This window comes from Muntiacus reevesi, chromosome 3 (genome assembly GCF_963930625.1).
Source record: "Muntiacus reevesi chromosome 3, mMunRee1.1, whole genome shotgun sequence".
Classification (NCBI taxonomy): domain Eukaryota; kingdom Metazoa; phylum Chordata; class Mammalia; order Artiodactyla; family Cervidae; genus Muntiacus; species Muntiacus reevesi.
This window is the reverse complement of record NC_089251.1, coordinates 172,630,621-172,646,917: the sequence shown is the minus strand read 5'-3', so window position 1 is coordinate 172,646,917 and position 16,297 is coordinate 172,630,621. Positions and strand designations below refer to the sequence as shown.

General features: G+C 49.4%; 1 protein-coding gene, 1 non-coding gene and 1 pseudogene across 3 annotated transcripts in view; 1 reads left to right on the top strand and 2 right to left on the bottom strand.

Moving 5' to 3' along the window:
• The window catches only part of LRP11 (LDL receptor related protein 11), a 78,228-nt gene extending 62,305 nt beyond the window's left edge, over positions 1-15,923 (bottom strand). For both annotated transcript variants that reach the window (XM_065931128.1, XM_065931129.1), the window contains exon 1: positions 14,950-15,923. In XM_065931128.1, coding sequence (XP_065787200.1) covers positions 14,950-15,583 — 634 coding nt within the window. In that variant the 5' untranslated portion in view covers positions 15,584-15,923. The remainder of the gene's footprint in view (positions 1-14,949) is intronic.
• On the top strand, positions 3,427-6,466 carry LOC136162906 (uncharacterized; annotated as a pseudogene).
• On the bottom strand, positions 10,410-10,480 carry TRNAY-GUA (transfer RNA tyrosine (anticodon GUA)). The gene has a single exon. It is a non-coding gene; the product is annotated as a tRNA-Tyr (tRNA).
• Positions 15,924-16,297: the final 374 nt, after the last annotated feature.

The window sequence follows — 16,297 nt, the reverse complement described above, 5'->3', positions numbered from 1 at the left end:
ATTGTACGCTGATGCTAAAAAGCTGATTCATGGTCAGCCCCTGACCATCTTCTCACCCCATTGCCTTGGTGATCTTCTAGCCTCTAGATTTCTATCTGACCTCAATGAATCCAGGCTCCAGCAGTTTCACCTGGTATTTTTGGACAATCCGCAAGTTTCCGTGGGTCGTTCTCCACAATTAAACCCGCTTTCCTCATTGCCCTCCCTCCCCATTTCCTCAAAACCCCCAGCCCAATCATGCCCAGAGGTCCTTGAGTCCCTTATGCAACCACCTCACAACCTGTTTTCCCAACCTCTACCAGATCCAGAGCTAACTTTGTTCGTCGATGGGAGCTCAAAGCGAGATCCCGACGGGAACCGAAGGGCGGCTTATGCTGTGGTAACCACCCAAGAAGTCCTGGAGGCTCAGCCCCTGCCAGCCGGGACGACCTCTCAGAAGGCTGAACTAACAGCCCTAACTAGAGCCTTATATCTAGCAAAAGGAAAAAGGGCCCATATTTACACAGACTCCAAATATGCCTTCTTGATTGCCCATTCTCACACGGCAATCTGGAAAGAGCGGGGCTTCCTGACCACTAAAGGATCCCCCATCTGTAATGCCCCCCACATTACTTGACTGTTAGATGCCTTATCCCTGCCCAAAGAGGTCGCTATCATACACTGCAAGGGACACCGGAATACTCAAGACGCTGTCGCTCTGGGTAATAATATGGCAGACCAAGTGGCTCGACAAATCACCTTACAACAAGCCCCCGAGCCCTTGCTGACTTTGAGATCCACCCTCAACCCAGATTATTCCAGCAAAGAAGCCAGAGCCTTGCTGGCACAGGAAGGGGCTCAGAGGCACCCATCGGGATGGATATTACTCCATAATAAACCGGTGCTTCCCGAGCGCCAGGCTAAGACCATAATATCCCAAATCCATAATACCCTCCACATCGGACCAAGGGCTCTCTTTTCCTTTCTCAGCCCTGTCTTTTCTCCCCTACATCTCAGACAGACCATATGTGCTGTCCACCGCTCCTGCCTAACATGTGCTTCCACCTCTCTTCAAGGAGGACTCCGACCCCCACAAGAGACTCACCAGCTAAGGGGACATATGCCTGGGCAGAATTGGCAGATAGACTTCACCCACTTGCCCAGACATCGAACCTACCGCTATCTGCTGGTCTTAATAGACACCTTTTCAGGATGGGTCGAGGCCTTCCCCACCGCCCGAGAGACGGCAGCGGCGGTGGCAGAGGTCTTGACGACCCATCTCATTCCCAGATTTGGGTTGCCAAACTCTCTCCAGCCTGACAATGGGCCTGCATTCATCTCACAAATCTCCCAGCAGGTGGCTACGGCCCTGGGCATCGACTGGCATCTCCACATTCCCTATCGGCCCCAATCGTCAGGCAAGGTAGAGCGGGTGAACGGTATCATCAAGACGCACCTGACCAAGCTCGCCTCAGAACTGCGGCTGTCTTGGGTCGACCTCCTCCCTCTGGCACTCACTCGCATTCGCACCACACCACACTCCAAAACAGGTTTGACCCCTTTTGAACTGCTCTATGGCAGGCCCTGCCTCCTGACTCACCTCCCAGAGGGAGAGGCTCCCCCACTCGCGGGGTACCTCCCCCTCTTCTCCCTCTTACGAGCCTTGCTGAGAGAACACGCAGACCGGGCCCTGCCACAACCGACGGACGACGAAGGGCCAGCTCAGCCTCTGGCCCCGGGAGATCAGGTACTGCTAAAAGCCTTAAATCCCCGCCCGCTACAACCTCACTGGACGGGGCCCCATACTGTAATCCTCACCACCCCCACGGCAGCCAAACTTCTGGGACACGAGCCCTGGTATCACCTAACCCGGCTCAAACGAGCTCCCCCGGGTCTCCCGGAGACATGGGTGGCCGCAGTCCAGGCCCCTCCTCCCAATTACTCCTACCGCTCCACCCTCACGGGGCCGACCAAACTGACCATCACCTGAACCCCTCTGTCGTCGATCCCAAAATAATTGAGAGACCACCTCCCGATATCCGATGCTGACCTGGCATCACCCACTGTGGCTGCTAACAGTCACAGCTCTGGCCATAATTTTTGCCATTGGATTAGCGGCCGCGGCCCCCCGCGATTGGTCCTCCACTCTTCGACTGTCCCTGGCCCTCACATATCTAGCCATCTGCTTCCTACTCCTGGGGTGCTATTCCCTTGGGACACCCTGACCTGGTTACCAACTCCATCCATACGAGACTCACGAGGCTGGTTGTCCACCATACCCCTTCACCCCTACCTCAAAACAATGCGGGGCTCTCTGCTCTGGGTTACTCTGGGGGTATTGGGGGTCCTGGAAAAAGGGGGGCACACCAACCAAAACCCCCATCAGCCTTTTCAAGTCACCTGGATCTTAAAAAATGGAGAGACCTACGAAGAGCTAAACCAGACCACAGTCACCCAACCAAAAGATAAGTGGTGGCCGGACCTATACTTACAAAGTTAATCGAACAATCAGGATACTCCAAGTGTAGGGTCAGGTCCCTCGGGTTTTATGCCTGCCCGGGACACCAGCGGGGAGACATAAAGACCTGTGGGGGAATGGTGAGCCGCTACTGTAAATCCTGGGGCTGTGTCACTTCCAATGATGGGTACTGGAAGTGATCGGTGACCAAGCCAGATCTGATCAATATGTCCTTCACAGGCCCTCCCCCGAAATCAGGTTGGCAGGGGCATCCCTCCAACCAAGGGCAATGTAGCGACCAGGTTCGACTATCATTTACACAGCAGGGACGGACTGAAAATAGATGGATTTCTGGACTGTCCTGGGGGGTAGTGATATATGATACCTATGGCACGGGAAGCAATAGCGCAACGTTGTATGTCCAGCAAGTCCTGCAACCCGCCCAGACCCCTGCTGTGGGGCCCAACCAGGTTATTTCACGCCCCAGCCCCTCACCACAAGGGACAGATGCCACGAAGGTTGTGACCTCGCTTGCCCCTACCCCCTCTCTTCAGCTAACCCGGACAGACCCACTGGAAACCCAAGAACCCCTGTGGGACTTGATCAAAGAAACCTACGGGGCCCTCAACCACTCCAATCCTAATGCAACCCAATCCTGCTGGCTTTGCTACACCTCACACCCACCTTACTACGAGGCCGTGGGCTTAAATGCCACCTACAACTTATCCACTCTCTCCAACCCCCCGCAGTGTTCTTGGGGAGATTGCAAGGTGGGCCTTACCATAAAAGAAGTATGGGGTTCGGGGACCTGCTTGGGCACGATTCCTACGGATAAACAAACCCTGTGCGCCCAGACTGACAATGACACCAATTTCACCAATAAGACATACGTCATACCCGAAATCGGGGGGTGGTGGGTATGCCCACAGACTGGGCTGACGCCCTGTCTCCATTTGGCTGTCTTCGACCAGAGCAGGGAATTCTGTGTCATGGTAGTGGTAGTACCCAAAATTACATACCACCCAGAAGAGGTCCTCTACAACTTTTGGGACCGAGACACCCCAGCTCCTAGGCGAAAGAGGGAGGCCGTTACAGCTATTACTCTAGCAACGCTGTTCACCCTGGGGGCAGCCGGAACGGGTATGGGCATTGCTTCCCTCACCACGCAACATCAGGGCCTGATCACCCTGAGAGTCGCCATTGATGAAGACATTGCACGAATAGAAAAGTCTATGATGGCCTTAGAAAAATCCCTAACCTCTTTGTCAGAAGTGGTGTTACAAAACAGACGAGGCCTAGACCTGATCTTTTTACAAAAAGGGGGCCTCTGTGCAGCCCTCAAGGAAGAGTGTTGCTTTTACACAGACCATACAGGGGTAGTAAGAGAATCCATGGCCAAGGTAAGAGAAGCACTAGAGCTCAGAAAGAGGGAACGGGAAGCCCAGCAAGGTTGGTTCGGATCATGGTTCCAGAACTCCCCCTGGCTGTCCACCCTGCTCTCGACCTTAATGGGACCACTTATAATCCTCTTGTTGCTCTTAACTTTCGGGCCCTGTCTCTTAAATAGTCTCTTGGCCTTTATCAAACAACGGCTCAACACGGTCCAGCTGATGGTGTTGCAACAGCAGTACCAAGGGCTTCCAACAAACATTCCGTGACAAAATTAGCGGCAGACACTCCCTGCCATCCCGGCCACACCCTACCCCTCGTCGCCCCCGTTCAGCAGGAAGAAGCCAGAGAGAACCGGCGCCCCTTGTCCTATAGCAAAAAGGCCGGGATGAAAGGTTGGGTGTGTTGAGGCCTGCCCTGAAAAAGTGCCACAGACAGGTTCCGGAGGCTGGCTAAACTTCCGGGGACCGACCCCCCCTGCAGCCTGGTACTACCAGGAACGGACACAGAGCCCTTGGACACCCACCGCCGCTGTAGCCCGCGCTTTCTTCCTTATATAGAAGGACCTGACCTGGACGCCTGGCCTTGATATAAAACCTCTCCCCACCTCTCCTTCCTCGCAGACTCCCTTTGTCTCCTCACTCACCCGCCCCTCCCCGGGAGTTCTGCCCGAGAGCGACCGCCCAATAAAGGCCTTCACCACCGGTCCTTAGAGGTGGCTCTTTCTTCCCGCGGCGTTTTCTAACAACAGGTTAATGCTGCCTCTCAGGTATTCAGACAAAAACCTCCGGGTATTCAGCTGAAAGGCACACTGCCCCTTGAACACCTGGGAGTGGACTTCACTGAAATGAAACCTCAGTGACACTACCGTTACCTGCTGGTCATGGTATGTACGTTCCCAAGATGGGTAGAAGCTTTTCCGACCTGGACTGAAAGAGCATCAGAAGTAGCCCGGTGCCTGCTTAGGGAAATGGTTCCCAGATTTGGATTTCCTACCAGCATTGGATCAGGCAATGGCCCGGCTTTTGCAGCTGATTTAGTACAACAAGTAAGCAAAACTTTAAACATCAAATGGAAACTGCACACTGCATATAGGCCCAGAGTTCTGAGATGGTGGAATGAACCAACCGGACACTTAAAGAGACTCTCCAAGTAGATCAGAGAGACTGACTGCTCCTGAGTGGACTTGCTTCCGATGGCTCTGCTCAGACTCAGGATGACCCCACAGACCCAAGGCTATTCTCCATATGAAATTGTGTATGGGAGGCCTCCTCCCATAGTAAAACAGGTGTAAACAAATTTGCCTCAGGTAAGGGGAGATAGGATTTCACAGCAGATGGAACTGGGTAAGGTAATAAATCGGGTAACTAAGTTCGTACAAGAAAGGGTGCTGTTCCCCCTTGGGGAACAGATTCATGAGTTTACACTTGGTGACCAAGTATGGGTCAAAGATTAGAAACATGATTTGCTAGCCCTTTGGTGAAAGGGCCCTCATGTTATTCTAACTACCCCTACTGCAGTTAAAGTTGCAGGTATTGTCCTTTGGATCCATCATACAAGGGTGAAGAGAGCATACTACGCAGACCCAGAAAACGCTGAGTGGACTGCACAGAGGGACCCCACTGACCCGCGAGAGACTAAGACCATCCTTAAGAAGAAGGAAAAGAAGATCCTGGATGAGCCCCCCCTCAGGATGAAGCCGCACAATCAAGTCCTACTGCTTGGCCTCATCAACGTGATTTTGAATTTAACTTCCGACAATGTTTTCATCTCATGGGCACATTCCTACCTGGACTTCCACAACACCTACAACTGCTGGGTATGTGGGGCTATGCCTCTGTCTGTGATGGATGGACTTCGTTGGTGGGTGTCACCGCTCTGCCAAGGAGATTTTAAACCACTCTGCTCTTTTCTGGGATGACAAAGAGACTTTCCTCTCTTGTCAATCATAACCTCTCCTTGCTGTCTTGGTATAAGACCTACAGTCAATAGACTTGGGTCATGGGGTTACATTTGATATAAATGCCAGTGTAACAAAAGCCTAACCTACAACAAGACCTAGTAAATCTACCTTATTTACATGCTAGGTGGACAAGATCTGTGTTTCAATGGTATGAGTATATTGCTGCCTTTTTCGTACCCTCTATAGGGACAACAAATATTATGATGAAAGTAGAGGCCTTGACTAATTTCACAAACAGGCCCTCCTAGATAAAACAGAAGACATCCAAGCCTTAAATGAAGAGCAAATCTAAATGAGAAAAGCAGTAATTCATAATAAAATGGCTTTGGACATACACACAGCTGCTCAAGGAGGGACCTGTGCTATAATTAAGGTTGAATGTTGTGTATACACTCCTGACTTATCTGACAATGTATCAGCTGCTTTAGATGACATGAAAAACGTCTAATGATAATATTCCCTTTTGGACTTCAGTCCTCTCCTGGGTAAAGGGAGACTGGTGGAAAACCATTGTAACTGTTGCTATAGTAATCTTAATCATACTTCTTTGTGGGCCCTGCTTCCTACAATGCCTTGTGAATTTTGTAACCCAGAGGTTGATAGCATTCTCTCATATGGGTGGCAGGAGGGCTAAGGTACAATATGTCTCAATGAATCATGCTTGTTATGGAAACTAAGAGCATCAAGAGGGGGGAATGAAGAAGGAATTCATAGGGCCTGAACTCCATCTCAGGCCTGTCCGTGCTGCTCATGCACGGCCACCTCTCCAGTGGACTCTGATCTCTGTGCTTAGCGCCTGTGGGAATGACAATGGAAGGATAAGACCCCCTCTGGGCAGGGGAATCTTGACGATCACATCCAGGTTACTCATTGCCTATGAGGAAACATACCATAATCACCCCTGTCTCCGGACAGGTCATAAATTTTTTCCCCGTATCTCTGGATGTAATCACAGGCTTATCAGTTATTAACTGGTTTGAACGTGACCACAGGCTTATTGATTATTAACTCTTTGGAATGTAACTGCGGGCTTATTGATTATTAACTATTTGAACACATAACATGTGAAAGATGGGGTTATTGTAGTTGTATTTACCCTTCCTTTGTTTATGTAAGTCTCAAGGAAATTGGGGTGGTGGTTGGACACGTACACAAGGGGTATAAAAGATTTTCACAAATGCTGGTCGGGGCCCTTGGCTAAGAGGAGACTCTGCCTTGGGCCCGCCGGTGTAATAAACTGCACTCCACTATCTGCATTGTCCTTCTGAGTGAGTTTGTTTCCCGGAAAGCGTGGCTATAACACTCTAGCACCAAAACTTGATCAAAATTTTGGCCTGGATTTCCTTAACTTATTTTAAATGATGTGCTAAGACAGTGCTCTCTTTCTGCACAGCTGAAGTTGCCTCCAAAGTAAACTTCTAAGGGCCAGTCCAGATACTCACTGCCTTGAAGAGGAAAAGTTAAAACTTTACATAACCTTCTTCTGTAACTCAGCCTCTCTAACTCAGCTTGCCCCTTGCAAACTCTAGATCATGTAGGTCACATAGTCTCAGAAAGTGGGGACTTGCAATACTAGGAACTGGAGCTTATCTCGCTCACGTCCTGCTCTTTGTAATCACTCAGCCCCTGCTAACCTGCTCAATAATGCCTATCCAGGTCAGGCAGCCCCCTCCCCATCTTGACCGCTGTTCCCCCAGGTGCAAAACCCCTTAGTTTAAACCAGCCTTTTAACAGCTAGTGTTGCCCACTACAGTCTGTCTATAAAAAACTCTGTAATCCCTTTGTTCAGGGCTCAGAGCTTAGAGTGTTAACTCCTCTGCGCCCGCTGGCATAATAAACCTGGGTTCTCCAAATGTCCAAGTGTGGTGCTTGTTTTCTCGAGTACTGGTTTCTGCAACAGCCTGACATTTGAAGCTAGCGGTAATCCTATTATTTTCTCAGACTGCAAGGAGATCAAACCAGCAAACCTGAAAGGAAATCAACTTTGAATGTTCATTGGAAGGATTGATGCAGAAGCTGAAGCTCCAAAACTTTGGCCACCTGATGCGAAGAGCTGACTCATTGAAAAAGACCCTGATGCTAGGAAAGGTTGAGGGCAGGAGGAGAAGCAGACAGCAGAGGACGAGACGATTAGATAGTAACACTGACTCAGTGAACATTAGTTTGAGCAAACTCCAGGAGATGGTGGCGGACATCCCACCATTGCATGCATGGATGCGTGTGGCAATCCATGGGATCACAAAGAGCTGAACATGACTCAGTGGCTAACAGAAGGAATTAGCACACTTGCTGTTGCCGAAGGGTACATATTCCTGTTGAGAAAATGAGTCCCATTTTCACAGTCATGTAAAACAATGAGGACTACTAATCAAATTATGCCACACAAGTAACCTCTGCCTTAGAAGACAATTGGTCTGTTTTTTCCCCCTTGAGCAAAGGTCCAGGGCCTGATGACTTTATTCTGCTTCTCCCAGGGAAGCAGAGAGATGACAACTGCATTACTAATAGGCCCTCTTTTAGTTTTATAGAGAACTTTCCTTTACTTCTGCAAGGTTCATCACTTTTGACACAATGGTTTACTACTTTACAATTCTGGAATCTTTTGTGCCTTGCTGCAAAGCTTGTGGGATCTTAGTTCCCCGACCGGGATTGAACACTCACCCATTGCGAAGTGGAAGAAGAGCAGAATCCTAACCCCTGGACTGCCAGAGAAGTTCCAGGCCCTCAAAGATTTAACCAAAAATATTTCAGATGGAAAAACCAGGTATGCCTGGAAATATTGCACATATTGTAAAACTAATCCTTGCCCTCCTGGAAGAAAAAAAAAACCATCACTCCAGTCATTTACTTTTCTTTAGGGAAGCCTAAAGATATGGTTTATGAACGCAGTAAAATCTTCATGTCCTCTAAATTGGTCGCTGTATCAGAAATAATGGAGCTGTATTTCCTACTCAGTTTAAGTCCAGGCAAATTACACTGCATAATGTATTTAAAAATCAGTCAGAGCTGGGAATTCCCTGGTGGTCCAGTGGTTAAAAGTCCGCTTGCCAAGGCAGGGGGCACTGTTCGATCCCTAGTCTGGAAACTAAGATCCCACTGAAGGAGGAAACAGACAGAACAGGCTCTGTCTTGAAAGCAGGACTCCATCTCGGGCTGGACTGTGGACTTTGAGCTATGTGCCTGGTATCTCTGGAAATGACATACCAACTGGAAAACCAGACCCCCCCCTGCCCCCCCCCCCCCCGCCATGGAAGAGCCCCAGGGCTCGTACCTAGACCCTCCATCGCCTAAAAGAATACCCTAATTGTCTGTGTAACCGAATAGAAACATAAATTCTATTACACTTACAGGGTATGACTACAGGCCTATTGATAATTGTCCGCTGTTAACTACGGAGGCCTAAGGCATATGAATCACAGGTTAACTTTGTGTCTTTCTTTTCCTTTGTTCAGACTAGTTTCAGGGAATTTGGGGAGGTGGGTTTGGGCCTGTACACTTAGGGTATATAAAGTTTTCACAAAAACTGGTCCGGGTCCTTGGCTAAGAGGAGATTCTGCCTTGGGGCCCGCTGGTGTAATAAACTGAACTCCACTATCTGCATTGTCCTTCTGAGTGAGTTTGCGTCCCAGAACACGTGGCTACAACACCACAAGCAGTGGGGCAACTAAGCCCATGAACCACAACTACCCAGCCGCAGTGCGCTAGAGGCCGAGCTCTGCAACAAGAGACGCCACTGTAATGAGAAGCCTGTGCACGGATACCAGACAAAGCCCACGTGCAGCAACGAAGAACTAACGCAACCATAAATAAACACATAAATCAATAAAATCTTAGAAATAAAACAACCCAGAGCGATTTGGCTTAGGCGACTTAGGCCAGAAACAGGTCTTAAAAATAAACAAATGACAACAAAAAGAGGAAAGGAGTGTGCAATCATTCAAAAAAAAATTTGACTTGATGAAGAACAAGCTTAAATGTCACTTTGAGTTTTTGTTATACAAATGTAATAAGCCAACGTGAAGTCCTCTGGAAACACTGATTTCTTTTGAAAATTAAGCATATTTGGAACGATCCACAGAGATGAAATAAAACTCATACCCATCTTGATGGAGCATATCAAGGTGGCACTTTATGCAGAGAGGTATATTAACTACTCTGTTTTTCGACATGTTGCTCTCAACAACGCCTTAATGACAAGAAATAGGAATCTGGGTCTTACTGCGTGGGCACCAATAATAGCCAAGGCTGAAGATATGGAAGTGGGGCCAGACTAAGAGAAGAGGCTTAGATATTAAAGGTCAAAATCCATCTTGATTTTTTTAGTTTGTCTGCTTTTGTGATCTTTTTTCTTCATTGTACATTTTTCTTAATTGTAACATGTCAGGAAAAAATTATTTACCTCTCCAATATGACTATCTTCATTTTTGGTGTGTATTGTTTGTTTTTCCCCATCTGAGCTGCTGATAATAGTAATTAATGTTGGTGATGGTGGTGTTTAGTTGCTCGGTCGGGTCCAACTCTTTACCACCGCATGGACTGTAGCCCGCCAGGCTCCTCTGTCCATGGGATTTCCCAGGCAGGAATACTGGAGTGGGCAGCCATTCCCTTCTCCAGAGTATCTTCCCCACCCAGGGATCGAACCTGGGTCTTCTGCATTACAGGCAGATTCTTTACCACTGAGCCACCAGGGAAGCCCAATAACAAGTAACAGACACTGTTTATTGGGTGATTTCTTTGTACCAGGCATCACATGAAGCATTTCTGAGCCATAAATTCACCCAGTTTTCACAAGTCTCTGACGAAACCAGGTCAGATTGGCTAACTTAGTTGCCTAAGACTACACAAGTGATAAATTTGTCAGTTGAGATGTCAGCTCAGATCTGTCTAACTGAAAGGCTCCTCTTATCCCACTATACTTTGGGAGCACTCACATGTATTCTAGTTACAGTAAATATAAAGTTACATCCTGAATTTAACCTAACTTATTGATGTATTCTTACTTATTGACATTTATTCATATATCCTACCATTGCTTGTGTCACTGTATAAACTTGACAGTTGTCATTTTAAGTCCCTAGCCTCTACTATTGGACATTACTTTGTTACCAATTATCTTCATCATCATACATAATGCCACAATAATTTTTTTGCTTATCCTTTTCTTTAGCGTGGATCATTTTCCTTAAAACATATCTCAGGAGAATGAATATTTTAATGTTCTCTGATATCTTTCTTGATTGATTTCCAAAAGAGACATTTCAATGTACACTCTCAGTGACCATGTATGATTATAAGTTCTCCACATGCATACCAGTGTAACTCTTAAGTAAACTTATTATTGCCAGTGCAATAACAGTGCGCGTGTGTGTGCTAAGTCGCTTCAGTTGTGTCCGACTCTTTGTGTCCCTATGGACTTGTAGTCTGCCAGGCTCCTCTGTCCATGGGATTCTCCAGGCAAGAATACTGGAGTGGGTTGCCATGCCCTTCTCCAGGGGGTCTTCCTGACCCAGGGACTGAAAGAGTCTCTAAGGTCTCCTGCATTGGCAGGAGGGTTCTTTACCGCTAGTGCCACCTGGGAACAGCAAGCTGGTATTATTTGCATTTCTCTGATTACTTCTAAGGTTGAACATTTTTCCATGTTTATCCATTAAATATCCTCTTCTGAAAACTGTTCATATCCTTTGCCTACTTCTTTTTGTTTTTCTTACTAATTCACATAACCAGGTCTCCTGCATTGCAGGCGGATTCTGTCAGCTGAGCTACCAGAGAAGCCCCTGATTCACATAAGCTTACTATTAATAAAATAAATACATTGGTCTCATATCTTCCCAGACTCCTATTTGCAATTTGTTTCTTGACATAATGAAGTTTTTAAAAACATGTGTATACTACATCCTTTCTCTTTGTGATCTCTTTAATTGATTAGAAAGTTATCTTCCCCCCAGATGTGTGATAGTGAATTTGTTTTCTTCAAATCTTCTATGTATGGAGTAACCTATGGCCTAATTTTTTAAAAAATTATTTAATTCTTTAACCCATTTGGAATTTCTGTGTGATCAGAGTTGCAGGTCTCAATGTATTCCCACTGGTTATCTCAATAGTATTACATAATTATTTGCAACTCTTTTGTGATATTTATTTATAACACAAAAGGGAGAGGTTGAAAATGTGAGAAACAGGCGATAGGTCAGGCACTCACGGAGGGATGAGCTTTGAACCTTCCCAGGTCAGTTCTTGCCTTTGCCCTTGGAGTAGATGAGAGAGAGGATGGGAGTGACTATGTGTGGGTTTGCAGAGGGGATGGCAGAGTGCTGGCCAACAGTGACTTTCCTTAATACAGATGCAAGCCTGACTTCTCAGATTACCCAGCGTTTGCCCAGAGATCCTGGTTTTCAGGCTGAATATCCAGTGAAAAGAGCATAAAGGTGCTGGCCCTTGAGCTCTTGGAGAGTGTATTCTCCGGGTTCTCTGAGGTCCTAACCACTGCACTCCCTCCTTCCTGCTGCTCCTCACTTTCATCAGAATACATAGACCCCCAGTCCCTCCAGTCAGCCACACAATCCAGCCAAGGTCCCATAGTGACATCAGGTATGTGGGAACCACCTTTATAATTCACAAAGCATGTCCACCCTTGATCCTCATGACAGCCCAGCTGGGAGGCAAGGTCAGCACTCGAGTCCTAAGAGGATGAACAGAGACCCTCATGGAGAAAAGCTAGCTCTCAATTCAGGATTCAGGACCACAAGCCCCCTGCCCTGCCCTTTGCACATGACTGCAGGAAGATTGCGTCAATTCAGCACACCTCTTTCTCCAACATCCTCCACTCCTTCCCACCTTCTCCCATCATCCGAGGTAGTTGCTTAGTCAGTCTCACCCTGGAAACTCGACTGAGGGCACCTCTGCTTCCAGGTGGCCTGATGCTGTTGGAGAAAGCATTCAAGCTGCCCCACAATACAGCTCAACTCACAGAGCACAGCTCACGACTCACACAACACAGCTCACAGCTCACAGCTCCACAAAACACAGGTCACAACTCACACAACACAGCTCACAACACATACAACACAGGTCACAACTCACATAACACAGCTCACAACTTACAATGCACAGCTCCACAAAGCAGGTGCTATGAGACCTTTGGGCAGGTTACTTTCTCTTACCAAGACTTCGAATACCCTGGGGATTACGAGAGAACCTAGATTTGGAAAGGACAGATTTGTGAGGACAGAGTGAGTTCACGTGTCTAAGGAGCTTATAGAAGTGCCACTTATCAAACTCAATAAATATCCGCAAAAAACAGGGCTGACGGGGTCTGCTGTAACAACAAATGGCTGACGGGTCTGCTGAAAGTGTGTACTGTGCAATTCCACCTGGCCCCCTGCTCTTTTTTCATGATCCTTGTATTCACCTCAAATGGACCCTAAAGCATTTTCTGTAAATTTCGAAGCCATTTTCCTGCTCCTTTAGCCTTAAACAACATGTGCTCACGAGCTCCAGAAAAACAAACAAAACATTCATGAAGGAACCACTTAGACTCAGAAGCACAGAGAACTTCAGGAGGTTAAGGATCTGGGCAGGAAAAACACAAGACATCGGGTAGAGTGACCTTTCCCCTCTCTGCGGACAGAAGGAGGGCATTTGGGCCAAGCAGTACACTTCTGTGTGTCCATATTCCTGGGATCCAAAGAATTTGTGAGCAGAGCAGCTCTTTTCCTGAATAAGGACCAAGCACAGTGGTCATCTGGGTGTATCCTTGAGCATCTCCAAAGTGGATTACTAGACAAACTCCCCCCACCCCCCCCCCCCGCCCAGAGAAAGGAAGTTCAAAAAAGGAAGTAGAAGAAAAAATGATTCAGAAACTTCTACGATAAACTAAAGTCCCCCCTGCCCCCCATGGCGGATATATTCTTTCCTTGTTTCCACTTCCCTTTCTGTTTCACTAGTTTATAAGAAAGCTCCATTTGGCAATGTTGGTTTCCTCCAATTGTGCAGTGAGAAGGGAAAGGGATTTTGTTTCATTGGTGCTGGGATTTGTTTTTGAGTCCCTGCTTGGGCAGAGGAAAGATGTGTGTGAAACAGCCATGGGTGGGCTCAGGGAGGCACGTGAACGTGCCTCCTGCCTCCACTTCAGGGAGAAAACTTTGGGGTCCTTTGCAGTGTGTGCCTCAAGGCCTAGAAATCTCAGGTGACCTTAGATGTTTATTCCACTGGAGGTGGGAAGGGAGGTGGGCCATTGTGGACACAGATTTCCAGATCCTTCTCTTTGGACCTAAAGGTCATGGAGACTCCAGCTTTCCAAAGTGGCTGAGGCTTCGCCCCTCTAGTCTTGTTGTGGTTTCACTCTTGCGTCATCATAAAGCAAACAGCAACAGACTGCAACCAAACACACGCAGCTGAACACAGGCAGGCCCAATCAAGCTTTTATTTCCTGAGACCTTGTCTCCAACTGCCACATTTTTTTTCTTTTTTTTGCCTCCTGTTTGGGTCTTAATTCTCATTCTGATCATCCCCAGAATAAAAACCATCAAACGAAAAGCATCCTTTTTAGCTCCTCTTCGAAAGAGAGGTGCTTTAAACTTTATTTTCAATTAATCGAGTTCCTTTTCTCCCCACTCCTTAAAAAAGAGAACCACAGTTCATAGAAAATAATTAGACCCACTTCAAAATAACCTGACCTGTTCCCTTCCCAATTTTGTCTGATGAAAGCAACTTTAGGTGGAATCATGAATCCTGAGAGCCAAGCTAAGAAATAAGGGTGTGCTGTGAGCAATCTGGCATCTAATTAGATTGTGCTCTTGTAGTTACTTGACACAAACCATACCTTATAAGAACCTCTGAGACTGAAATAGACTTTCCCCCCTGAACTTTTCTCTTCCATTAAAGCGAATTTCCGCGAATCCTTTCAGATCAGTATTCCTCCCTAAACTTAGAAAAATTCCAGAAGCAGTCCACTGTGCCCGCTTCCACCCAATCTACTGGGGGTTTCTCAAAAACCTTCCCTAGGACTGAGACGTCAAAGCCGGATGTTTCATTTCTGATTTGACTGAAGAGGACCCAGCGGTCCTGCCTAGGCAGGTCTCCCAGACGCAGCCACCAATAGGTACAAGGACAGACAGCAGGGCCCGAGCGACCAGGCCCGGGCCTCGGGTGGAGTGCTTACCCAGCCGAGGCGAGGCCCAGGCGAGGGCCGGGGCGCCGGCTTCCAGGCCTTCCTGCTCGCCCTCTGGGGCGCGGCTGAGGCTGTAGCTGCTGTAACCTCGGTGCAGCGCGAACTTGCAGACGCTGCGGCCGCGCCAGGTGCAGTTGAAGAGATAGCAGCCGAGCGCGGCGGCCGGGGGCGCGAGCCGCCGGGGCAGCTCCACCACGGCCACGGAGCAGCGCGGCTCGAGGCAGCAAGCCTGCAGGCACTGCCGCCAGTCCCGCACGGCCGCCGGCGCGCTCAGGAAGCTGGCGCCGGCCGCGATCGAGTCCTTGGTGCGGATGATGGCGTCGGGCCTGGCCCTGTAGCCGCCTCCTCCGGGGCCCGGGCAGCCTTCCTGGGGGTCGCCGCCCGCGCGCAGCTCGAGCTCCAGCTCCTCCTGCGGCCTTTCTTGCTGCAGCTGTCGGCGGAACTCCTCCAGCAGCTGCTCCACTCCCGAGAGCTGCGCGTGCAGCTCGGACAGCGGCGCGGAGGGCGAGCCGGCCGCGCGGCCACCGGGCAGCCACAAGCACAGCAGCAAAAGGCCGGGCAGGGCCCGGCGCGGCGGCGGGCGCCTGCGCCCCGAGCCCGCGCCCTCCCGGGCGGCGGCGGCCATGGCGGGCGGCGGCGGAGGAAGTGAGGCGACGCTGGGCGTCCGAGTGCGAGGGAGACGGAAGGCGGGCGAGCGCCGGCCCCGGGATTCTCCGGCGCTGCCGCGGCGGGCCCTGGGCACCGGGGACCTCAAAGCGCGGCCTGCCCGGGGCCCCGCTGCGCCCCCGAGGCCGCAGACGCGCGGTCGCCGGCGGGAATCGCAGCGGCTGGAGGCATAGCCGGCTCGTCGCCCTGGCACCGCTCCTCGTCCCTTCCCGGAAGCCCGGGTGCGACGGCGTCTCTCTGCCAGGAGCCCGGGTCAGATCGAGGGCGAGAAGGAGGCCGCGTCTAACGGATCAGCACTCCGTGGTGAACAGCGGCCGAGGGAGGTGGGGCGTGTCAAGCCCCGCCCCGCCCCGCCCAGCCCCTCCGGGCCCGCCCCTGCAGCCTCGGCCCCACCCCCGCACGCTCGGGTCCCGCCCACATTCCTTTTTTTTTTTTTTTTTTTTTTTGTGGGCGGTGGTAAAAGTAGCCGTCAGATATGCAGATGTCACCACCCTTAGGGAAGAAAGTGAAGAAGAACTACAGAGCCTCTTGAAAGTGAAAGAGGAGAGTGAAAAAGTTGGCTTAAAGCTCAACATTCAGGAAACTAAGATCATGGCATCCGGTCCCATCACTTCATGGCAAATAGATGGGGAAACAGTGGAAACAATGGCTGACTTTATTTTTCTGGGCTCCC